Source organism: Phoenix dactylifera, chromosome 10, assembly GCF_051530095.1.
Source record: "Phoenix dactylifera cultivar Ajwa chromosome 10, Ajwa_hap1_PhDact_Kaust_v1.1, whole genome shotgun sequence".
Taxonomy (NCBI): domain Eukaryota; kingdom Viridiplantae; phylum Streptophyta; class Magnoliopsida; order Arecales; family Arecaceae; genus Phoenix; species Phoenix dactylifera.
In genome coordinates, this window is record NC_143199.1 from 29,432,426 (window position 1) to 29,452,397 (window position 19,972).

General features: G+C 40.5%; 1 protein-coding gene and 1 pseudogene across 2 annotated transcripts; one reads left to right on the forward strand and one right to left on the reverse strand.

The window, feature by feature from the left end:
* Positions 1 to 1,126: 1,126 nt before the first annotated feature.
* Positions 1,127 to 12,144, forward strand: LOC103724294 (BTB/POZ domain-containing protein At3g19850-like; annotated as a pseudogene). Its single transcript, XR_016396707.1, has 4 exons — positions 1,127 to 1,730; positions 1,771 to 2,790; positions 9,893 to 10,042; positions 11,573 to 12,144. The product of XR_016396707.1 is annotated as a BTB/POZ domain-containing protein At3g19850-like (transcript).
* A 5,595-nt stretch (positions 12,145 to 17,739) lies between these two features.
* On the reverse strand, positions 17,740 to 19,205 carry LOC103724284 (pentatricopeptide repeat-containing protein At2g18520, mitochondrial-like). The gene has a single exon (XM_089925903.1). It carries the CDS (start codon positions 19,162 to 19,164, stop codon positions 17,998 to 18,000), a length of 1,167 nt encoding a protein of 388 aa, XP_089782029.1. The 5' UTR covers positions 19,165 to 19,205; the 3' UTR covers positions 17,740 to 17,997.
* Between the last annotated feature and the right edge of the window lie 767 nt (positions 19,206 to 19,972).

Here is a 19,972-nt window from a genome sequence, read left to right on the forward strand (position 1 = left end):
TTTTAACAGAAATAGTGTTAATCTGCATGAAATTTCTACATGCTTCGGCAATTTTCTATAGAATTTTGTTCGAAAATTTATTGCTCCTATATTATTATTACTCATCATTCTAATAGTATGACTACCATCAGTTACCTAATTTATTTACAGACTAATATTCTGAGAATAAAAAAATGGCTGGTCGCATAATTGCCAAGGTAGGCAAAATAGCGGTATATCTAAGTATTGTTAATCTTACCGGTCAACAGTTATTATATTAGAATGTTGTCTAAATAAGAAACATCATTCGAATACCTGTCACCTATTTATTAAAACAGCCATTACAATGATTATTTTATTATGCTTTTATTTAATTTTTTGATTTCAACACTATCTAGATGCAAAATAGGTATCCAAGGAGGAGCTGAACTAGTCTCGTGAACATGCTTAGATTTTCTTGACAGAATAATTTGATTCTGACAGAAACCAACCAACCTGAATAACACTATTAGATTTCACTCGACTTGAAGAGAAGCAGTAAAAAATAGTCTTTTACTCCATAAAATTCAAAATCCAAACTCATTCAACCCAAATCTTGATTAAAATTTGCTACTTAATTCCATCTGAAGGGGCTCCCGGTCCGAGACCCAGATGTACAGTTTGTGTCATGACCTTCGGTTTCTCTCCCTATATATATATATATACGTACTTGGTGGTGGCAATAGGAGAAACAGATGTTCATTGCATTGCCCAAAGAGGGAGAGAAACCGAAGGCATATTTGTCATTAGGAAATTAATATCCAACCCTTCTACGTACTGCATTATAGGGTGTTAGCAGGGCTATCCTTTAGCTATTATATCCAACCCTCCCACACGGGGCTCAAAAGGTGGCCACTTCCTACTTAATCCCACCCTTCCTTTCTCTTACATAGTCACAAGTCTTGCCCTAGTCTTCCATCTTTGGGAAGGAGTCAAGAAGCTCCCAACTCACCTCCAATGAAAGAAAAGATGCTCCTGTCTTGTTTTGCCCATTGGTTTCTTCCTCACCAGGATGGCTGCTTTTATTGAATTCCACAAAGGTGGTCCCTCTCCCTCCTGATGGGCCCTTAGATTTACCCTTCTTCATGCATCAAAGCCTTCTCCTTCCACATGGCCTTTGGTGTAAGCTCATATAGAAAAACTATGAATGGTCTACACCTAAAGGTGATAAAGCCATTCAAAAATAGTAAACCAAAAGGATGCTTGACTTCTATCGCCTGCCACCAGCTTTCAGACAAAATCCAAAAGTTTTCATTGCAAATAAGAAGGGCAGTAATAGAGGGAGCCCTCTCTCACATAGGAGAAGTAACCCATAGTGTTTTGTAGAAATTATAAAGCACAAAGAGACAACTACTGTTTCTGCATGCATGCGCTTATCCATCTACTCACATGACTATTAACACAACTGTGATATGTGAAGCCACCAAATCTTCTTCCTTGCAAACATATTACAAACCGCAGCTCTCTTTCCAATCCCGTATTCTTTTCCCTTGTATCTCCACTTGCTTAATATCTCTCTCATCTCTTTCTCCACCTTTCTTGATATCACTCAACTCCACGCAGCCATGAAGGATCTCTGCGATCTCAAAGTTCACATCAACGGACAGCACACCTTCCTCGTCCATCAGGTAATCTTGAAACCCAAAACCCGAACCAAATCTTTGTCTCATCTTCTTCACATATCTGTTGATTCTTTCAAGAAAATCTCTAAGGTTTCTTTGACTTTTCCTGCTCCTTTCTTCTTTCTTGCAGAAGGTTCTCTGCTCATTCTCAGGAAGACTGAAGAAGATGGTGAAGCAAGAGAGGAGGAGATGCCAAGAAAAGGGCTCTGGGCTGAAGATGATGGAGTTTCCTGGAGGCCCGGAGGGGTTTGAGCTGGTATCAAGGTTCTGCTACAACAGTGGGAGAATTACCATGAGCCCAGCCAATGTCAGCCTACTCCACTGCGGCGCCATCTTCCTCGAGATGACCGAAGAGTTCTCCACCTGCAATCTTCTGAGGCAGACGGAGACCTTCTTGGATGGCCTCTTCTACTGGACTTGGGGTGACATCTTGGCAGCCTTGAAGATTTGCGAGCTTTTCTTTTCCATCGCAGATTCATCTGGCCTAATCCTAAAGCTCATCGCCTCTCTCGTCGCAAAGATCTCAGCCAATTCGGAGGTTCCGCTAACCCTAGCCGCCCCACTGCCTTCCTCCTCCTCCTCCTGCTCATCCCCTAATACATCCCGGTTCAGGCGCTTCTCTTCCACCAAGACCCTTGAAACCATGAAGACTTGCTTCGCTAAGGAGTGGTGGTTTGATGACCTGACTCTTCTTGGCCCAAACATCGTAGAAAAGTTCATGAGGATCCTTGGATCCTATGGCAACGATAACAGGAACCTCATACTGACCAGGTTCCTATTGTACTACCTCAAAGAAGCAGTCAAAGAACCAACCTTAGACAAGTTACAGTATGGTGGCCTTGCAGACACTGCAGTCTTTGGGGTGGTGCTAATGGGGAGGTCGGCCTTTTCTTGCAGGGGGCTGTTCTGCGTTCTGAGGTTGGTCTCTGGCTTGGGCTTGAGCAAAGAATGTAGGCATAAGTTGGAGAGGCTGATGGGTCTGATGCTCGACCAGGCCACTTTGGATGACCTCTTAGTATCAGGGTGTGATGGGGTTGCCTATGATGTGAATCTGGTGCTCAGATTGGTTAGAGTCTTTGTGAGTGAAGGAGAGGGAGGAATGTCCTTGCAAAGGATGAAGAAGGTTGGGAGGTTGGTAGACAAGTACTTGGTGTTAGAATAATTTCAAAATATGGGCTTACACTGATTGCGTATTTTTGTTTTATAAAATGGGTTAGACGTATGGCTCAGAATGGTACTATGATTAAGCCCAATATGATGTGTGATCATTTTGTTTTATGGGCTTTGGTGCACCTTGGATGTATAGGATTGAGTCCTATTTATTGTGGTACTTTTGGTATGTAGGCCAGGAAACCCAATTAGGGTTTTGGAGCCTTTAATGGGAAGGCTCCTCTATGTTTCCTATATATAGGCTAGGTCCCCCTCTCCTCTCCATATGGTTGATAGCTTGCCCCATTGACGGCTATCTTTTGTGAGGAGCAAGGAAGGGAAGATCCAGCCGCTATTATTCCAGGTGATTGAAGAACGTATTCAATATGTCTTCCGCAGGTATATCCCTTAAACTTGAATACGGTATTATTTTGTGATTCTAAACCTTAGCATGTTATTATTTATGACTAACAATTGGTATCAGAGCCTCCATGCTAAGATTAGAGTCCTTCATACACAATTATGATTTCATCTAGACTTACGGATTAATTTTATGCATCGGTGAATGGATCTTCTACATAAATCTGCATACACAGATTTTTCATTGATAATCAAATATCAGGTTTGATTTTAATTTAAATCTGCCATTGTATATTATTTTCGGATTAAAAAAAAAAAAAAACTCTGTTTTCCTTCTCCCGCATACATCCTTCATCTTCTTCCCGTTCTACAACTCCTCTCTTCATGGGCTAAAAGAAGAAGAAGATGAAGGATGGCAAGGGGCCTTCCTCGCCGCTGGCCGGCGCCTCTGTGCCGTGCGACGGCCGGCGGAAGGAGGCCGAGGCGGCTCGCCCGCCACCACCGCGGGCGGACGGCCGCCCCACGGTGCCACAGCAGGCGGACGCCGCCGCCGCTGCGGGCCGCGGGCGCGTCCCAAGCCACCCCACGGCCGGCCGCAGGCCGTGGGGGCCTCTCGGCGTCGGGGGCTTTCTTTCGGCCACCCCACGGCCGGCCGCAGGCCGTGGGGCCTCGCGGCTTCGGGGGCCTTCTCCCGGCTACCCCACAGCCGGCCGCGCAGCGGCCCGGGGAGCCTCGCCGGCCGCTCGCAGTGGCCGGCGTGGGTGGCAGCCATGGGTGGCAGCCGCGGGCTGCCACCATGGGGCAGCCATGGGTAGCAGCCACGGGCTGCTTCCCAAACAAGGGAACAGCGGCGGCCAGGAAGAAGATAGGCCAAAAAAAAAAAAAAAAAAAAAAAAAAAAATTTTAGGGTTTTGCCCTTTGATTGGGCTTGGGCCTACTAAGCCCAACCTGAATGGGTCCATGGTTGCAGGTTGGGCTCTTTTATATAACCAACCCAATTTTATTTAATGGACCATAATGGGTTTTTAGAGCTGGGGCTAAGAGTTAGTAACCTATTTAATTATTATTTAAATATTGAATAAGCTGAATCAAGGCCCTCATGCATATTAATTATTGAGGTGTTAAATTAATAAATTATTAAATTTTGGACATCTCTTGCTGCCATATATGTCTTTTGTAATTAACATTTTTTGTTTAATCAATCACATATGTTGTTTTTGATTATTTTTGTAGCATGTTTAATGGTTATGATTTTGTCACATAACTATCATTTTGTGATTGAAATTGTTGGGCATAAAGACTATCCTTATTTTCCTATTTGAGAATATTTTGAAATTGAAGTGGGTGGTAGCCGCCAAAGTGGCACACTCACTGATATTTATCTGATTTTCTCAAAAAAAAAAAAAAAAAAAAAAAAAAAAGGTAGCATTGCATTTTGCCAGATCATTGAATGCAATATCTTGCCCGAAGGTGTTATTGTGTATAATGATTTGGAAAAATGACATGAAGTGATTAATGGGATTACATTAGCCTAGAATCATTCTTCTGCCCAAAGGTGATGGTGTTTTTGACAGCTGATGTGATTTTGTTAATTGGCTTCATGATATGTCTTAAGAGGACCTTATAGCGTGTTGTATTGTTAGCCCAAAGGTGACTTTACAATGATGCACCAAGGCTCTTACCGTAATTAGACTTATATGTTTTTCAAGTTTGATTACGGACTATCTAATTAATAGCCCAAGTTGATTAGATAGATATGTTATCATCCATTGATTGCATGCATCACTTTTGGATGATATTAAATAAAATATGTTGTTTCCGCTTTTTTTTTTGAATGCCTGTTCCCTATCAAGCCAAATGTCTGTCGTTGAAACCTTGACTGGAAATAATATGTGAGATGGAAACGAGGCATAGAAATAGCACTGAGTTTTCTTGGGTTTAGATTTTGCTTTAGAGGAGCAGCACCGAGCTACGACCTCTCTAATGCACTAGTAATTTCAGCACCTCTTCACTAATCTGCAGATCCTCTCAAGTCATGAGCTAGGCTTCGGTTCAATTTTGATAGTCAAGTAATGGTTTAAGTTTTATGTAGGCAAACAGATAGATCCCAAGCTCATCTACTAGGTTTTATTGGGGAATTAAGAATGTGTCGATAAGCATTAGGCTTTTCTAGGCAGAAGTTAATGAGGGTTTTCAAGATAAAAAAAAAAAATAAATAAATAAATAAATAAATAAATAAATAAATGATGATGGGTTTCTGGAATCAAACAACAGTTGAACTGATATGGAAAACAAATCGCCCGCTGATCACAGATCCATACTTAGCAGCAATGGATGGAGTGATGTGAGCAACAGACCAACTTGCTAATCAAAAATCTGCACTTAGTAGTAGACTGGTCACGGTTAGTAGACAATTAAGAGCTGAGTATTGAGACAGCATGTTTGTAGACAATTAAGAGATTGATTTGAGCATCGGAAAGGGACTATAAGGGGCTGCTTTAAGAGCAGACCGAGCTAGTATAATCAAATCTGAGCTAAGTCGGACCAGAAACCCTTATTCAAGCTGGTGGCTACTTCTGATAGTTGAGGTTATATGCATGTAGAACTTGAAGCAGATTTAGGCTGGTTGGGTGCAGAAAAGGGAAAAGAATAGAAAATATTCTGAAGAAAGAAGACTTGCTCCAGACTCCCCATCTTGGTCAAGCCTTTTACTGAAACAATAAAGCCCCTAAGTTGGTTCAAACTTGAAATTAATTTTTAAGGAATCGAAACATTAGAGAAAGTAATATGTGACCTTTTCATAACCAATACAAAGGTCAACTCATCTCAACATTTTTGTCGAGATTCATCCAACATCTTTAATATGTCCTGAAATCATGGCAGACTCCATGAGGACTACTACAGCTAATTGATATGTCCTAAATATGTGGTAGACTCCACAAGTCCTACTACAGTTTATTGGCATGCCCTATCTCCTTTGGCAACCATGACATTCAATATGAACCTGCTAGCATGGTCGTTTTATGGTCCAATTTCATGATATAGTCACCTGCAATAAGGCATGTACTATACCTACTATTAAAGGCAAAATGCAATTTCCCCAATTGCTTGGAACAAAAGATTTGGTCATCGAGCCTCTGTTGGTTTTGATGCAACTGATATATTTTAAGCCATCAATAAACATCCATTTTCTGTGTTGTGGCATAAGCATTTATGCCACATTTCAAAGGAGCGAATGGAAAGATTGATGAAAGCTGACATTCTGCCCTCTCTGAATTTTTCAGATATTTACACTTACGTAGATTGTATTAGGAAAAAGCTGACTAAAACTATAAGGAAGAGATCCACTAGGAGCGATGGTTCTTTTGGATCTTATTCACATCGATATTAGTGGACCGTTACTTTCTACTATATGTGGGAACAAATATTTCATAACCTTCATTGATGATTTCCCGCATTATAGTTATGTTTACTTGAGTAATGATAAATCTCTCGCTCTTGAGAAATTCAAGATATTTAAAATGGAAGTTGAAAAACAATGTGGGAAAAGTATCAAAGTTGTGAGATCTGACCGTGGTGGTGAATACTATGGTAAGTATGACGAGTCTGGTCAGAACATGGGTGATTTTGCAAGATTTTTACAGCAAAGTGGGATAGTCCCTCAATACACAATGCCAGGAACACCTGAGCAAAATGGTGTTTCTGAAAGGCATGATCGGACTCTGAAGGATAAGGTTAGCAGTATGATTAGTAAAACAAATTTGTCAGAATTCTTATGGGGTGAAGCATTGAAATCTATCGTATACATTCTGAAAAATGTTCCTAGTAAAGATGTTGAGAAAACTTCTTTTGAATTGTAGACATGACGTGAACCCAATTTAGCCCATTTTAGAGTTTGGGGCTGCCCAGTTGAGGTTAAGATTTATAATCCTACTGAAAAGAAATTAGACCCCAAATCTACACCAGAATTTATAGATCAAAGGGCTATAAGTTCTATAGTCCTAATCATGGCACCAAAATTATTGAGTTCATTATGGAGAAATTTCTTTCTTGTACTTGGTACTAGTGGGAGTTCTGTATTAAAGAAAACTTTTACAGAACCGAGTCAAGTTGTGGTTTCAATTTTCGTTGTACAAGAAAGAGTTATTTTTCAGCTGATTGCCACAGTTCATGAAGAACGTAAGCATCAAGAAGAGCCTCACGTTCCTCCTCAAACAGTGGTTGAGTTAGTTTTTTGAACCACAGGTTAGGAGACCACAAAAAAAAAAAAAAAGAAAGAATGTCTGCCCTGCCTAATGACTATATTTTCTATTTACTAGCGAGTGATTTTAATATTGGGCGTAACATTAATTCCGTCCCTTTTAAAGAAGCATTAACAAGACCTGACTCAAATAAATAGCTGAATGCCATAGAAGATGAAATATTTTCTATGAAGAGAAATAGAGTTTGGAAACTTGTTGGGCTTCTACCACATGTTAACACCATAGGTTGCAAATAGGTTTACAAATTCAAGTTAGACTTAAAAGGAAAATTTGGTGTGTAAGTTGAACAAATCTATATATGGGCTCAAGCAAACATTCCGACAATGATATTTGAAATTTGATGAAGTTGTGACTTCTCTTGGTTTTATTGAAAATACAGTGGACCAATGCATTTATCTCAAGATCAGTGGGAGAAAATTCATTTTTCTCGTTTTGTATGTGGATGATATTTTACTTGCTAGTAGTGACTTAGGGTTACTTCATGAGATAAGGAAAATATCATTGCTAATTTTGAAAAGAAAGATCTTGGGGAAGCTTCTTTTGTACTATAAATTGAGATACATCGTGATAGAGATCATGGCTTGTTGGGACTTTCGCAAAAGATATACATACGACGCATCCTAGAGAGGTTCAATATGCAAAACTGTGCACCTGGTGATGTACCTATAGTAAAAGGGGATAAGTTCAGCAAAGCCCAGTGTCCAAGAAATAAACTTGAAAGAGAATCTTTGAAGAACATACTCTATGCAAGAGCTGTATGGAGCCTGATGTATGCTCAAGTTTGCACTAGAGCAGACATAGCCTATGCAGTGAGTGTCTTTTGTAGATTTTAATCGAATCTAGGACAAGAGCATTAGAAAGCAACTAAGAAAGTTTTGAGATTATTGAAAACGACTGAAGGTTATATGCTTACCTTTCAGCGTACAGATCATCTTGAGGTGGTAGGCTACTCAGATTTTGATTTTGTAGGATGTCAAGATAATCTGAAGTCAACTTCAGGTTATATTTTTATAATGACTGGTGGTGCTATTTTTGGGAAAGGTATTAAGCAAACTCTAGTGGCTTCTTCTAACATGCAGGCTGATTTTGTGGCATGTTATGGAGCTACAGTCCAAGCCATTTGGTTGAGAAATTTTATTTCAGGACGAAAAGTTGTTGATTCCATCTCGAGACCAATTACCATCTATTGTGATAATAGTGTAGCGGTATTCTTTTCAAAGAATAACAAGAGTTCTGGTGGCTCTAAGCATATAGACATCAAGTACTTGGTGGTCAAAGATAAAGTTAAAGAAGGGCAGACAAAAATAGAGCATATAAATACAAAAGCAATGATTGCAGATCCATTAACTAAGGGACTCGCAACGAAAGTCTTTAAGACACATATTGCTAATATGGGCATTGTGGAAACCTTTGATGTTTTTGGTTAGTGGGAGTTATTTATGTAAGAGAACTATATTTTGGCTTGATCCTTTTTACAGGGTATGTAGGCAACCCATATGCTTCGGGTACAGCCTCTTCCAATTAAAAAAAAAAAAAAAAAATTTTATCTTCCTATTTATAATTCTGTATTTTGTGCACAGAAATTATAATTATGTTTGAGCATGCATTGCACATATGTCTTTTATTATGATATCATTTTGATCTCGAGATATAATGCATAAAGACATGATGTGAGTCTCTTTTGAGACATGTGGCTTCTTTTGAAGCATTTATGAGGACCAATATGAATTAGCACACCTTTGATCACATTTTGGTGCTAAGTTCATACTACATACTACCACATTGGTTGGAGGATGGGGATCCATGTCGATAAGGATGTTAGCATTTGTAGCTGTGGAGTGGTCTTACATCGATTAAATGGTGTAACGACTTCCATGTTCAATGTTGATGTTCTTGTTGGACCGGATCATGTATCCAAGGTGATTATCATTTGAGCTATATGTGTGGCCACTTTTGTAGTCTAACCCGAGAGTCGTTTTCAAAACAAAGTTTTTAAATTAATATGACAATCCGTGTTCGCCCAAGTGGGAGAATGTTAGAATAATTTCAAAATATGGGCTTACACTGATTGCGTATTTTTGTTTTATAAAATGGGTTAGACGTATGGCTCAGAATGGTACTATGATTAAGCCCAATATGATGTGTGATCATTTTGTTTTATGGGCTTTGGTGCACCTTGGATGTATAGGATTGAGTCCTATTTATTGTGGTACTTTTGGTATGTAGGCCAGGAAACCCAATTAGGGTTTTGGAGCCTTTAATGGGAAGGCTCCTCTATATTTCCTATATATAGGCTAGGTCCCCCTCTCCTCTCCATATGGTTGATAGCTTGCCCCATTGACGGCTATCTTTTGTGAGGAGCAAGGAAGGGAAGATCCAGCCGCTATTATTCCAGGTGATTGAAGAACGTATTCAATATGTCTTCCGCAGGTATATCCCTTAAACTTGAATACGGTATTATTTTGTGATTCTAAACCTTAGCATGTTATTATTTATGACTAACACTTGGGTGAGATCTCCCCTGACCAGAGCTTGAAGATGTCCAAGTTTCTTGGGGTGGCTGAGAGCCTGCCAGATTCTGCCAGGGACTGCTTTGATGGGGTCTACAGGGCTTTAGACATCTATCTTGAGGTAAGGCCACATTACCATCATCTTTTCATTTCTTTTTTCCCTTCTTTACAATATAATGGATGGGTGGATACATGGGCAGGAGTATAATTAATTGCCTCTATTTCTAAATCTTTTAGAGTTTATGCTTTGTGGTTTGCTTCCCAAAGATTGCTACCTGGCTTGGTACTTCAGATACTATTATAAATAACTTTTTATTCATGTAATTTTACGTTGGTTTTTCTGATTTTGAATTAAAATTAATTGTTGGCATCTGTTTTTCCTCATTTCAGTTTATTAACTTTCAAGCATCGACGGATTTAGCGATTCTGCTCAAGCGTAGTTAGTAGGTTTTATTTGCTTCTTGGACTGCTTCCTTAATATGTCTGATTAATTTCATGTGCATATAATAGGTGGCTGGTTGAAAACTTCATAGATTTTCTTGTTTTCTGTACCAAGCAAAATAGTGTCCTGTGATCATCTCTCTTTTCTTCTGTTGGTCTTCTAGCTTCTCACTCCCTTTTTGGCAAATGGAGGGAATATACTTGACATAAAGTAAACAAGATTGCATCCCTCCTTCCCCACTTTTTTTTTGGAAGGAGCATTCTTCCTTTCCCTATAATGTAACAGTGGAAGCACAGACGCCCTTACTTGCCAAGAAATCATTCAAGGCTTTTGTATACGATGTCTCACTTTAGAGTACAAGGGGAGGGGAGCGCATGTCTCATGACTGGCAGTAGGCAACCCGACCCTGCCGTACTTATATTTCATTTCAGCTGCACAACTTGGATAACACTCCAAAACTACCCTCTTTTAATGATTTTTGAGAGTACTTTTGGACTTTATTTTGAAAATTTATGTAATTCCTATTATTTATTTACTTCATATAAAATTCGTCATCTTGATACCAAATTTCATATCGGTGCCATACTAATATAATATCAGTATGGTATAATGCAAAATTTTTTTGGCATACCAAGAAACGGTAGGCCAGATACCGAATCGGTACAGTACAGTACGCCCCGAACCGCTTGGTTCGGACCGGTACAGTATACCGTGACTTCATATGATTTATAGTAGGCAAATACAACTAGATATTCTATTATAGACATAGTTTTGCAATGATAACAGATACATCTCACAACAACCCTTGTACCTCTGTGCCCTGCACATTGGATTTAAAATATCCGAAAAGCAGTGAGTGAGTTCATTTATAAGAGTTGTATCTAATTGGTGGCATAAACTTAGGACTCCTCACATGATGCTTCCTACAATTAGGAGGAGGGGGAGGGCCACTTGGGTGGGTAACTACATGAATTTGGAGCTCCTCTCTATAATTAGTTAATTACCAATTCTTTTAATAAAGTCTTGGGTGCCTTTTGCCTCCCTTAATATCAAAAAAGATAAAAATGATGCTTCCTACAGTTGTACCCCAAACAATACATTTCACAAATACTTTTGTGCCTACGTAAAACTTGAGATCTCTCCCAAGTATCGATCTAGTATCTACATTGGCTTATTTTGCATTGTTGTTCATTTTTTTTTTCTTTTCAGTCACACCCAAAGCTGAACATTGAGGAGCGCTTGAGACTATCTCAATGCCTAAACTATGAGAAGCTGACGCTCGAGGCCTGCAAAGACCTTGCCAAGAACAGGAGGATCCCGCCAGGAGTTGCTGTCCAAGCATTGGCTGCTCAGCAATCCAAGCTTCGGATCAAGACGACCATGACGGATAGGCTCGACACTGCCGCAACCCAGAGGCCAGTCTTGCGCACTGCAGGGGATGAGGCCAGGAGGGCTTCTGTAGAGTTATTGGATGAGAACGATGGGCTGAGGCTCAACCTACAGAGAATGCAGAACAGGGTTGTGAAGTTGGAGAAGGTGTGCAGCGAGATGAAAGGCCAGATGTCTAAGATGGTCAAGACCAAGGCCATTGACAGCACCTGCCACCACAGTAGTAGGGGAATGCCTAGGCTCTGTTGACTTTTCTCATTCCTCTCCCTCTCTCGTAGTCTCTTATCTTTAAAAGATCAACACATGCATTTGTTCTCGTTCTTGTTCTTCTTCTTGTTGTTGTTGAGCTCTAGGGAGGGAAGCAGCAGGGGTACTGTGAATTTCTAGGTGATGCATCCTTATGTTAATTATTTTCTTCTTCCAATCTTAGTTGTGACTTGAATTTTTAGTTGAGTTGCATTGTAGCACTTGTGAGATCATTGTGATAGAAGAGTGTTTGAGGAGTCTGTAAAGCTTTCCACCTATGTGAGTAGATGAAAAGTTGTTTGATTTTCGACTGGTCTTCCAACAGGTGCATTTTGCTGACAAGGGAAAAGATGTTTAGTTATGGCTTTAGGATGCAACGAACTCCCAGAAAATTCCTCAAATCCCTACTCTGAAATCCCTTCACGGTTTGGATCTTGGTCTGGAGGCTAAATGCTTAAGCTTAGATTGGGATTCCACCATTTTCCCTAAAAAGCCCAGCCTGTACTCAGAATTTGCCTCCCCCTCCCCGGATTCTCGACAGTACCTCTAAATCATGGTCAACGTTGGCAAGCCATTTCTGGAAAGCCTTCTGCGAAAGACAAAGTTTTCAACAATGTTGGCTCAAGTACTGCATCACAATTAACTTGATATATAAAACATGGATATCTAGAGACATTTACTGTAATTTTTACTTTCAGTGACCAATCAAGGAAGAGAGAGACTTCAAGACAAAATTAGATGGCTTAGGACATGTCTGTGGACATCTCAGATGGATCTCATATGACACATCCCAAAATATAGAAGAAAAAATAAAGAAAGAAAGAAAAAGAAGGATTACTGATTTTTTTGAGGTGAAAGCATCCAAAAGAACGGCAAAGGTGCAATAAAAGATGTCTGTTTTCATGGGACCACGGACTTAGAGATGAAGCCAAGCCTAAAATGTAGAGTCCTACTAACCAACTGGCTAACTCATTTTTCATTCAGAAAAATCTGATATCTCCCAAAAAACAATGTGTCAGCCACTGATTAGGCAAATTCCGACTCTGGACGATGCTATAATCCATGTCATAACATAAGAAAACGCATAAATAAGCCTTCGACAGAGCTCCATCAGTGTATATAGGTCAGTGGCTAATGGACACAAACCAAGCGAATTATTTCTTTGCAGTCACCTCACAGCAAGCATGTTATGGCATGGAGCCTTTAGATGCCAACCTACTGCTTTTTTTCTTTTTTTTTTTACTAGGACGGATGTATGATACAGTGCGGGTATGAATACATCCAAAAAAATTAAAAAATAACAAGTCACGGAGTGCACTAGATAACTTTCTCTTTTCTATCTGGAACGCACTGACTCAGAGGCCCGGGCCAGGGTGATACTGTGTATGTTCTTCGTTGAAAACATAGATTTCTGTTGCTGGGGGGAGTGTGTCCGTTGAAATGCGGACATAGATTCCTCTCCACGACAACTTGTGACGTGGTATCGCCATGTTATGTTCCATGTGTCAGGCAACACGGAAGCCAAGATGGATTGGTTGCAACGGCGGCAAGCCCCTAGTTTCCTCTATTTCCATAGGAACGAAATGGCTGGTACGAGCATGGCTTCCAAGGAAGAAGCTATGATAAGAACAACTCCTTCAAGCCTATCGTCAAAACAAGAGCACCAGTTGTGGCTAGCAACTTGGCCTCCTATTGCAGGGCAACGCCCCGCTAAGCGGCACCACATTGAACGTACGCTGAAGACACAAGTCTAAACGTTACGGCACCTCCAAAAGCACATATTGATACAAATTCTGAACCATGCAGCAACTAGAGAAACCCTTCTCCAAACCGAAAGAAACTGTAATTTGTCTCACCTTCTTCCTTGCAATAGAGTACCCCATCAGAAATGGAACGCCATCAGAATGCAGCTAACAAGATCATAAAATAAAAGACTACATCAGGATGGTTCGCCTAGATGAAACCTTCAAAGTGGTAGGCTGCATAGAAGGTAACCTAGTCTGCAGCATCGTTTGACTCTCTATATACGTGCATGGCTTGCTGGGAGTCACACTCCCTCAGCAATCTGCGGACGTCGTGGAATAGTGGCTTCTCCTCCACACTACATCTCCGACCCCGAATTCACTCAATCACCATGGCCGAGGCCTCTTCGAGGAGGATGCGATCCGCGCCTAACACCAGCCTTAGCATATGTAATGCCCTCTCATGCTGTTTTAAGCTCGGCGCAAGTAGCAGACGTGTCGAATATCCGCTCTGAACTCATCCTCTTCATCAATCAAAAATAAAGTTCCAACTTGCAGCAAATCCAGAATTTGGAGAGCCCCAGACCAAAAAAAAAGAAAAAAAAATGACTAAATGCCAGGTCAACATCAAGTACCACTTCGGCTTGCTACATTGTAGATGTGATCAGCCTACCTTTTTCTAATCACGCACTTCATAAACCCTACAGAACACTAGAAGGCAATTTAACCGAGATTTTGAATATCTTCAGGAAACACAGTCAGAATGAAGATATTAGATGGTTGCCCATCAACATAAAGACATAATTAACCAACATAAGGCCCATATGAAGAATTTTTCTTAATTCTTAAGCAAAGCTCTCATCGCTCAATGTTTTAGATGTTACTAAATGTCACATTAAATGATAAAAATTGCTTACGAACTAAGGAACATTCATCCTCCAGAAACAGCACATTAAAAGCTTCCTTGTTACTATTTGCAGAATGTCAGTTGTGACATACATAAGTTTTTGGTTCATGGATCGATATCAAAACATTTTCTTTATGATAAAAGCAGTGAAAATTAACTTTAAATAGATGGAGCACTAAATCCCACGTTGGCACAAGAGATTGGTAGTGCAGAGATTGTAGAGTAGGGTTAGAACTAGGCCCCAGCCCAGCTCGAGGCCCATCGGGTAGGCTGGGCTTCAAGTCAGGCCTTAGGCCTGGCCAAAAGGGTCTATGCTCGGGCTCTAGAGCTCAACCGAAAACCGGGCCGGCGTGAAGCCCAACTCAAAGCCCGACCAGCCCGGCCCACCCCTAACCCTAATCCTAGAGTTATTATTCTTAAGTATATCCTTGTGCAACAAATCTTCTCTTTCGAAATAAAATAGGTTATAGATTTTAGAAGATATTCTAGGTAATAGTTATTTAACAAAAATATACTTCTTCCCATAAACTCAGTCGAGTATATCCTTTAGAAATCAATGCTAATGCCTCAATTAATTAAAGAATAAATCAAACCCCTAAATAAAAGTCATATATCTTCAACACCAGAAGGCCAAGATTTCCAAGCAAGCTATGCAAGAGTACAATTTCACTATAGCAAGATGAAGAAAATGCACAATTGCCATTGCTCGAACAATTACAAAGCTATTGAAATCATGATCTTCATTTTTCGCTTGATAGACATCATCTATGGATCATTTGCTAGCTACATCCAAAAACTTTTGCCCCAAAGAGCATACCTTATTAAAGGACAGGGGTACAATATTAGATTTGATGACTTTTAAGTTGTAGACTATCATTTTGTTAGAACAACAAAGCAATTTGGTTAAGAGTCCATTTCAATTCTTCAAGTTCTAATGTCGAGAGACCACCATGTAAGTTCACAAAACTTAATAAAGATCATTAATCACACCATGCCCACCAATCGATAATGTTATTATTAAATGATGACAGCATTAGGTAAAAGACACAAGAGAGCTGACTAACCCTAGCATACGACAATATGGCGTATTGGTTTGCGATTCATCACTTTATTATCAAGAACCTTAATTCCATGCTCACCCTAGACATCATATGTTTGCCCGAATTAACTTTGGGGGTGGATGCAATTTAAAAGCTGAACTTAGGGAGAATGTTCATAAAAAAAATTGACATGCCTATTTGTGCTCGTAAACAATCAAAATATTGGTCAAAGGACGAGAACAAAAGAACCTTTTGATGAACTATGGCCGCGCATTTCACCATGAACCTGCTAAAAGATTACCCACAGCCATGAATATGTTTGTGAGAAAAGATGATCATGTTTCAAAGCTTTCTAGCATCTTCATTTATAGATGGAACGGGCATTAATAAGAATAGAGGATTAACATGACTAAGACACAAGATATACATAAGCACCATTTTTCCCCAACTAAATTTGAGATGGATAAGCCTATGGTAGATGAGTGGAATTTGCATACTTTCATAAGTATTCAGCATATCCACCTCATGTAGATCACCTCTTTGTTCACTATATAAACAATGCACCATAACATTCACAGGTTATAAGCAACTAATAGCAATCACAGACCCTTTTACAAGAGCACATTGAGTATGCAATACAGTTGCCATAACATATTCTATAATTTAACGCTTTCAAACGCAATATCAAACAAACAAGAGTAAGTATTAAATGTTCATCACATTTTTGACCCCCTTGGCCCCTTCATTAGAGGAAAGATGCCCTCCCATTCATTAATCCACCAAGCCATGCAAATAGTTTATCAAATCCCAAAGATTTTTAGAAGAAGAAAACCTGAAACCACTAAGGTTTTATCCCCTTTCCCTTCCAAAATTGAGAGAGACCTCTTCTATCAAATTTAAGTCGATTCTTGACCAATAGTCATGGTTTCCTTGCCTGTATCTTCCAATTGCAAGCAGACTGTCCTACATCACCTAAAGTTAATCCTCATGCCATCATCAAGAATGGATGGACAAGTAAAAACTCAAAGGGAAGCCAAAAAATGTGGTTACTTTATATGATGCTTAATTACAAAAAAAAAAAAAAACTACTTTTAATTTTCCTGTCATCTTCAACTTGATTTCTTTTAACATGTAAAGTTACAACGCAATTCAATTTCCATCTACCAAAACAGAGTAGGGAAAAAAAATCTTATAGCTCCATCTCCCTTGTGGATATAAAGTGCTCTGCACTATCATTTGAACAATCCAATAACAATCCTTGATCTAACCAAAGAGGCAAAACCAGGTAGTACAATTCTGCTATCCATTCTTTGCTTAACTTTTGGCAGAATAAGAAGGCGCTTGGCAGCAAATACATAAACATATGATTCCGAAAAAAAGGCGAACATAAGTCAAAGAATTCTTGCTATTCATTATCCTAAATAAGCTCAGACCCATTAATGGTTACGAAGACAATATGGTGAAACCAAAATACACCATGGCTGCTTAAGAATATACTACATACAATAATAGCTATTCAAAGAAAATGTTGTTATCATGGAAATTCACTAGAGTTATGTTATATGATAAGCATAATATAGCACAAATAGCAGAAACGCTAGTGATTTAGTGCAATACAATCAATATTTATCATGATAAATGTGTTAGAGTTTTAATTAAAAAAGAATAATTTTTTTATTCTCTAAACTTTAATTGATTTAAATGTTTTAAAATATTTTTTTATGAGAAAGGTTATGTATTTTCTGAGCTATCGCATCTTTTCGATCTTTCGGATAGAATTTATAAATGGACTATTTTCGGAGTTTTTTCTACAGACAAAATTTTTCAACTTTCTGCTTTCTATTTTTTCTTCTTTTTTGAGCATCTAAACCTCAAATCTACATGTAGGGAGTGAATCACGTTCTTAGGGCAGTGTATATCACACGTCTTGATCCAGACAAGCTCTTTTCAATCTTCTGATTTTATTTTAGAAAATTATTTTTTTATAATACTTTTATAAAATAAAAATATAGCAGTCCCTAACAAAATACTTTTTCAACAAAATGCACCTTATAAAATAAGCCTCATCCAGGCAGGCCATATGTTATTGCCAGCAAAGTGCAAGGGATACAATTTCATTCAGTAATGCAGCATTCAAGCCTCTCAGAAAAAGAAACTGGGCTTGTAATCAGACAATCTCACCTCTTTGCATATGGAGGACAACAATTCATATGCAATCTGGGCATCGATTTGCTCCAAAATGATTGATTTAACAAAAGAAACCCCAATCCTCACATATGCCATCCAAATTCCTTTGGAAAAACTCCAAACTTAGGCAGCTTCTGCTTGCTCAGATCCTTCTCCATCCACATCCACACCAACTACCTTCTCAAGCTTCTTCCAGTCCCCTGTGAAATCTTCCGGGAATTTCTTCTTCAGCCCACTAACCACCCTCTTTGCAGCTCTAACCTTCGATTTCTTCATCAATCCCTCCACCAGAAGCTTTACCGACCATAAATCCGGCACCTTGTGCAGCTTCACACTATCCATGAACACCTCCAAACCCCCATCAAAATCCTCAATTTTACATAAAGAAGCCAAGAAATTCTTGAAAGTCGCAGTATTTGGAGCGCATCCCTTCTCCTCCAAACCCTTGTACACATTCTTTGCCTCCTCGAAGCGGCCATGGCTACAATAGCAGCTCATGAGATAGTTGTAAGTAATAGTGTCGGGCTTCAATCCTGCTGCCTCGATCTCTTTGATCAAATCGAGCACGTCTTGCGGCTTCCCGTCGAGGGCTCGGTGCATCACCCGGACATTATAAGCCGGCAAATCGGGCTTGCAGCCCTTCTTCTGCATCTCCTTCCACAATCCCTCGGCCTCCTCGGGCCTGCCCTCTTTGTAGAAGGAATCCAGAAGGGTGGTGTAGGTGACGGTGGTGACCTCGATTTTTTTCTCCTGCATCTCCTTGAGGACGGCGAGGGCTTTCTTGGTGTCGCCCGCGAGGCAGTAGGACTTGACGAGGATGCCGTAGGAGACCTTGTTCGGGGCGATGGGGAGGCGGCGGGTGAGGTCGGCGAAGAGGTCGGGGACGCGGCTGCGGGAGGCAACAAGGGGGGAGTGGTTGAGGGCGGAGAGGAGGGCGTTGAGGGAGAGGGCAGTGCGGGGGGCTCCGAGGGAGGGTATCTCGTCGAGGGTGCGGAGGGCGCGGTCGAGCATGCCGGCGGCGGCATAGGAAGTGATGACGGCAGCGAGGAAGGGCTCGTCGGAGGCACGGGGGTCCTTCTTGAGCGGCTCGAGGAGGGCCTCGATGTCGGAGAAGCGGCGAGCGCGGGCCAGACGGCGGATAGCGGGGTCGAAGGCGTGGCGGCCTGAGAAGAGCGGGGCGGCGGAGGGAGCGGTCGGAGGTGGAGATGGGGAGGAGGAGAGGAGGCGAAGATGGTGGCGGAGGAGGAGGAGGAGGGAGCGGTGGCTGCGGGAGGAAGCGACAAGCGCCATTGCCGTGTCTTTTTTTCCCAAACGGCTCCGAGAATTGCAATGCCAGATGGCTCTAGGGTTTAAGTTCTGGGCCCTGGGTGGCTGGGCCTGGATCCAACCCAACGTTGCGCGGACATGAGGAATGGGCTCCATATGGAAACTTCGTGGGTTGGACCTGGCCAAAATTACGAGTGCACGAGACCAAATGTTTGTTCCGTGGTTGAGTTCTTTCGCATTTCTCGTATCATTTTTCGTGGATTAGCATCTCGAGGTCCTTTGATGGGCATAAAGAAATCGTCTTGGTAGCAACCACCAAACCAATAGAACAAAAGTTAGCTCTGCAGCTGGCAACTCCGCTCTAGCCCAAAAGGAGATCTTCTGGAAAGAACGATCGTCAGTCTCTTGGCGGAGATCGCAATACGAAGTTTTTTCAACCTAATCCGGCATCAGACAAATTCGATAAATGGAAAATGACGTCAATCCATTGAGATATGGTATGCTACAAGTGAATATTTGAGACAATAAATGAATCCTCATTTTCGGATGACTGATCCTTCTAATCCAGTCCATCTGATGTCCTTTATTTATTTTTATTTTGATTTCGATATTTTTTTTTATTGTCTATATTAATACGTAAGAAGGCCAGAGAAATTTTTTTTTTTTTCCTAATTCTAATTCTTCGGAGGGAAAAATTCACTTTTTTATCCTGTTGATAGAAGGTTTGTGATTACTAATCATAAATAGAGGTAGGATAAAAAAATAGATCTGGAGGAAAAAATCAAAAGTTATTACCCGAAACTTCTAACTCTTATTACAAGGTAGCTGCTGG

Excerpts from the sequence above, each read along its gene's own strand:
- LOC103724284 (XM_089925903.1), bottom strand. The coding sequence starts at position 19,164 with ATGGCGCTTGTCGCTTCCTCCCGCAGCCACCGCTCCCTCCTCCTCCTC.